We start from the raw sequence: 5,967 nt of genomic DNA, 5'->3' as shown, positions 1-5,967 counted from the left end.
ACAATAATATTGTTCGTTTTAACATACATTCGTCTATCTATCGTGTAGATAAACATTTTTCATAATTCAAATAAAATATCTAATCACCTACCGTTGTAGGTTAACAAAGTTAACAAAAATATTTTATATTTCATATATAATCACCTACAGTTGTAGGTAATAAGACAAAAAAAAAACATAACATTCCTATCCTCATTTGGATATTTGCCGGCGTTGCTTTCGACGCAAAAAAGGGTCGACCATTCAGTGGCGTACCGATTATATTATTAATTTCACATTTACTTTCATTTAATTTTAATTAATTGTTAAAAATGGCTAACGAGGCCGGTCGAAATGACCAAGAACAAGAATTTCAATTAATGATTTCTCGTTTAGTTTCTCGCCGCGGCCAATTAAAAGGTCAACTAACGCGGTTTAAAAAATTTGTTGCTGATTCAAACAATAATTCAAAAATCACAGAAATTTCCACTCGTATGCAAAGAATGGAACTCATCTTTGATGAATTTAACAAGGTTCAAACCGAAATTGAGCAATATGATGAATCCGAACAAAATTTCTCCGAGCGAGTCACCTTTGAAGATGATTATTATGAAACGGTAGCAAAGGCAAAAGAATTCGTCGGTCAATTTGGCAATCAGTCTCAAAATTCGTTTTTTATACCTCAACAAAATAACTCAAATTTTAATATTCAATCTTCTCACATAGAAACATTCAATGTTAAATTGCCACCTTTGTCTCTGCCCGAATTTGACGGCAGTTATGATAAATGGTTAACATTTTACGATGCATTTTCGGCTCTCATCCATAATAATCCTAATTTAGGTAACATACAAAAGTTTTACTATCTCCAAACAACGTTAAAAAAAGAAGCAATAAAAATTATAGACTCTCTGGAGGTAACAGATTCGAATTATCCTGTGGCTTGGGAGTTATTGAAGGAGAGATATCAAAATAAAAAATTTATAATAAAAGACCACATAAAACAAATCTTTGATTTGCCAAATGTAAATAGAGACTCCTTTGAATCTCTACGATTTTTTGTAGACAATTTACAAAGGCACTATCGAGCTTTGCGTAATTTAAAAGAACCAGTAGAACAATGGAGTACAATTTTAATTCATCTATTATTATCTAAATTAGATGCAAATTCTAGGAAAGAGTGGGAGATTGAAACTAAAGACGTAGTGTCACCAACTTCAGAAACATTCATTCAATTTTTGATCGATAGATGTAAACTACTCGAATCTATCGACAATAAATATCTGAACAAACCCTCTTCTTCAAATTATCAGAATACATATCACAAATCTGCTACAACAAAGATACAGAGTAATATTTCTACAAGGCTTCTAGCTTGTATTTTTTGCAAAGGAGATCACGTAATTTATTATTGCAATGAATTTTTAAAACTTTCTATTTCAGATCGTATCAATACAATACGTAAACTTAAAGCTTGCACTAATTGCCTTCGACTAGGACATAAAGTTTCGAATTGTCAAGGAAGTTCATGCAGAATTTTTGATAAAAAACATAATAGTTTACTGCATTTATCTATTACTAATAAAAACTCACATCAAAATTGCGACATTACTGATAAACATAATATTTCCAATAATGGAGCGCACGCCTCTGTTAATAATTCTTCACAGAACTTGCCAATCAAGTCTGATGAAAAACGAGTCGAAAGAAATGATAGTAAACAAAGTGTTGTTGCTTGTGCTCAAAATATTTTAACTTTAACTGCTTACGATAACGATTCATTTGTTTTACTTACAACCGCACTTTTAAAAATTGAAAATAAAGACGGCGAATCCATGATTTGTCGAGCGTTTTTAGATGCCGGTTCTCAGTCAAATTTCATGAGTCAGGAATTATTTGAAAGATTGAATATTCAAGGGACAGATGTTCATATAAAAGTTATAGGAATAAACGGCAATATAAGTTTTATTAATAATGTTATTAAAACACGAATTAAATCTATAAACTCCAATTATAATGTTAATTTACAATTTTTGGTATCCAATCAGATAACGACTGACACACCCCACATGGACTTTGATACGTCTCATCTCAAAATTCCTAATAATATTGATTTGGCAGATCCACAATTTAATGAATCCAGTAAAGTTGATATACTTTTGGGTGCCGGTATTTTTTATCGCTTATTATTACCCGGTCAAATTTTTCTAGGAAAGGGTCGTCCTATTCTACAAAATACAGAACTCGGTTGGATTGTAGCAGGTACAATCAGTTGTCCGAATATAAATAATAGAAATTTTTCTGTGTGTAACTTGTCAAGGTCAATGAACAATCTTGAAAAGGGATTAGAGAAATTTTGGTTGATAGAAGAAATTCCGTCTTTGAAAAATAACTATACCGAGGAAGAAAATGAAGTAGAGAGTCATTTTCAACAGACTTATAGTCGTGATAATTATGGTAACTTTATTGTCCGCTTACCTTTTAGGGACAATCTAGAGCAGTTGGGCGAATCATATGATATCGCAGTCAATAGATTTCAATCCTTGGAAAGAAAACTCGGTAAAAATCCTACATTGAAAGAAAATTATAGTAGTTTTATGAATGAATATATTAACTTAGGACATATGTCTGAATTAAATAATTTTAATTTCAATTTACAGCCAAGCTTTTTCTTACCTCACCACGCTGTAATAAAAGAGTCCTCAATGACCACGCGACTTCGTGTTGTTTTTGACGCCTCCAGTAAATCCACTTCGGGTTTAAGTTTAAACGATATATTAAAAACAGGACCTTGCATCCAGGATACGTTATTCTTTATCTTATTACGTTTTCGATTATTTCCGATTGTAGTTTCCGCGGACATCGCTAAGATGTATCGATGCGTTAAAATACATGAGAACGATACAAAGTTTCAATTAATACTCTGGCGCAATAATACTACAGATCCTTTGAAAATTTACAAGTTACTCACGGTAACATATGGGATGAGCCCTGCCTCTTTTTTAGCTACTCGTTGCTTAAAACAGTTAGCTCTTGATAATGAAATCAATCATCCTGAGGCTGCTCAATCTATTTTAAAGGATTTTTACATGGACGACTACTTAGTCTCCGTAAAGGATATTAAATCTGCATGTTTTTTAATAAAAGATGTATATAACATTTTACTGTCGGGCGGATTCCGTTTACGCCAATGGTCTTCAAATAATCAGCAAATTTTGAATTTTGTTTCACAATTAGATCCCTCTACTAAAACAGATTATATTATTAAGGACGAACAAAGTTGCAGTAAACCTTTAGGTACGGTCTGGAACTCTTCAGAGGATATTTTAAAATATGTTACAAATCCCGAATCTGGTCCAGATCACTACAAGATCTTCACAAAGAGACGAATTTTATCCGTTATCAGTCAAATCTTTGATATTCTAGGTCTTATAGGTCCCGTTATTACGCGCGCGAAATTATTTATGCAAAAATTGTGGGGTTTAAAAATAGGTTGGGATGATCCAGTACCCGACAATGTTCTAATTTCGTGGCTACAGTTTTACAATAGTTTGAAAATAATTGAAAAATTAAAAATTTCACGACATATTTTAATAACAGATTTCATATCCATAGAAATGCATGTCTTTACCGACGCTTCTCAGTACGCTTATGGTACTGCAATTTATTTCAGGTCCATGAATTCATTGGACACAGTAAATGTAAATCTAGTTTGTTCCAAATCTAGAGTTGCTCCTTTGAAAGTAATTTCTATCCCTCGATTAGAGCTTTGTGCCGCATTGTTAGGTGTTGAATTAGCGCACACAGTAATAAAGGCAACAGAAAATGAAATTAAAATTGATAAAATATTTTACTGGTGTGATTCGACCATTGTGTTGGCTTGGATATCATTGGAATCCAGTAAACTCAAAACGTTCGTCGCAAATCGCGTATCAAAGATACAGACTTTTTCCCATAGTCACCAGTGGCGTTACATACCAACGGATTTGAATCCAGCTGACTACATATCTCGAGGTGTCCACCCAGGAGAAATACAAGAATTCGATTCGTGGTTCTTTGGTCCTAAATTCCTTTTAAGTAGCAATCAATATTGGCCTAATAACATTGAAACTCAATCAAATACCGATTTACCTGAATTGAAACAGCCGCCCAACAAAATATTGTTAACCAAAGAATGTGTTAAATTTGACGTCTTTTATAAATATTCTTCGTTTAATAAATGTATTCGTATAATCGCCTACCTTTTGCGATTTAAAAATAACTTAAAGGTTAAGCCCAAGCAGAGAGATTTAAATAAGCTTAAAATTTCCGAATTAGACGAAGCTAAAATAATTTTAATTAAACATTTTCAACGCAAACATTTTGCTATTGAAATCAAAGATTTATTAAGACACAAACAAGTTTCAAAAAAGAGTAAACTCTTCCGCTTGAGTGTTTTTCTCGACGAGAGGGGTACAATAAGAGTCGGGGGACGATTGAAAAATACTAATTTAAATTTTGACAATAAACATCCAATTATTCTGCCTGCAAAATGCCACTTAACATCTCTTATTGTGAGAAATTATTGGCCTATGCAAGGTCGAAATTCAGTTAGAGGAATTTTAAGAAAATGCGTTATTTGTTTTAAAGTATCACCTTCTGCAGGCCTTCAAAAAATGGGTGATCTACCGTCAACCCGAATACAACCTTCTAGAATATTTTCTGTACTTGGAGTAGACTATACGGGTCCATTCTTAATTAAAAATAGTTTTTTGCGAAATACCAAATCGATAAGGGCATGGATATGTATTTTTATACGTTTTGCTTCTAAGGCCATACATATCGAACTGGTAACTGAACTATCAACTAATAGTTTCTTGAATGCGTTTAAAAGGCTAATCGCTCGCAGAGGTTTTCCTTCGGAAATCTATTCGGACAATGGGTCCAATTTTGTCGGTGCGTCCAATCTTATAAACGAAATCAAAGATGATGTATTCCAAAATTTTCTAATTGACAATCGCATTATTTGGCATTTCATACCACCGCGATCTCCGCATCATGGCGGATTGTGGGAAAGCGCTGTACGACTCACAAAATATCATTTAAAGCGAGTTTTACAGAACACTCTTCTAACTTACGAGAATTTCTATTCTTTATTGGTTCAAATTGAATCTATAGTAAACTCACGCCCTCTGACTCCGCTTAGTGAAGATCCAGACGACTCGGACGTTTTAACACCTGGACATTTTATAATTGGTGCTCCTCTAACTTTCTTACCAGAAAAGTCATTAGACGTTAAACATTCTAGGTTAAGTTGTCGCTATAAACAATTGCGAGCTTTATTTGAACAGTTTTGGAGGAGCTGGTCTCGCAGTTATCTACAGACTCTTCAAGAACGCCCTAAATGGCAAGTTGCAAATGACATTTATAAGGTCGGTCAATGCATCGTGTTACATGATGATGCTGCTCCATTAGCCTGGAAGATTGGAAGAATAATGAACGTGCATCCTGGTGCTGATGGGCACATTCGAGTGGTAACTGTTAAAGTGAAAAACGCTATATTTAAACGTCCTGTCACTAAAATCAGTGTTTTGCCTATTTATGATCAATCCTAATGCAGTGATTATTATATATAAACTGATTTATGACTTATTAATTTGTAGAATATTAGATTAAGATTTTTTTTTCAATGTAATGCATATTCGAACATTTCAATGTATGTTTAATCAGGTTGAGTCTCGTAGCCGACAAAGTCATGGTTTATAATTAATTGATATTTTAGTTAAGTTGTTATATGTTTGTAAATTTTGGTTTCATTTTATTTTTCTTGAAACTACGAGATTCTTTAGATATTATAATAGAAAGGTACTAACGGCAACATTGCTTTTCCGAACAGCAGCTAAAAACTAAAAGGTGTGCTTAGGAGAGAGAACAGAGACAGACACAGAAAGAACCACATGTTTAAGTTTAATTTAATCAAATATATCGTTACTCTGCCTTTACAAAGTT

The 5,967-nt window shown here is 33.2% G+C and overlaps 1 protein-coding gene across 1 annotated transcript; it reads left to right on the top strand.

Moving 5' to 3' along the window:
* The first annotated feature begins 311 nt into the window (after nt 1-311).
* On the top strand, nt 312-5,573 carry LOC130892498 (uncharacterized). Its single transcript, XM_057797940.1, has 2 exons — nt 312-630; nt 706-5,573. Exons 1-2 carry the CDS (start codon nt 312-314, stop codon nt 5,571-5,573), a joined length of 5,187 nt encoding a protein of 1,728 aa, XP_057653923.1.
* The last annotated feature ends 394 nt before the right edge of the window (nt 5,574-5,967 follow it).

The sequence above is a fragment of the Diorhabda carinulata genome, chromosome 4 (genome assembly GCF_026250575.1).
Source record: "Diorhabda carinulata isolate Delta chromosome 4, icDioCari1.1, whole genome shotgun sequence".
In the NCBI taxonomy this organism is placed as follows: domain Eukaryota; kingdom Metazoa; phylum Arthropoda; class Insecta; order Coleoptera; family Chrysomelidae; genus Diorhabda; species Diorhabda carinulata.
Note: the sequence above shows the minus strand (reverse complement) of the source record. Positions and strands in the feature narration are given on the sequence as shown.

Bases quoted from the DNA above. Each gene is read 5' to 3' on its own strand.
- LOC130892498 (XM_057797940.1), top strand. From the start codon at position 312: ATGGCTAACGAGGCCGGTCGAAATGACCAAGAACAAGAATTTCAATTA. The intron at 631-705 runs GCAATCAGTCTC...CTTCTCACATAG, and splicing joins AGAATTCGTCGGTCAATTTG to AAACATTCAATGTTAAATTG.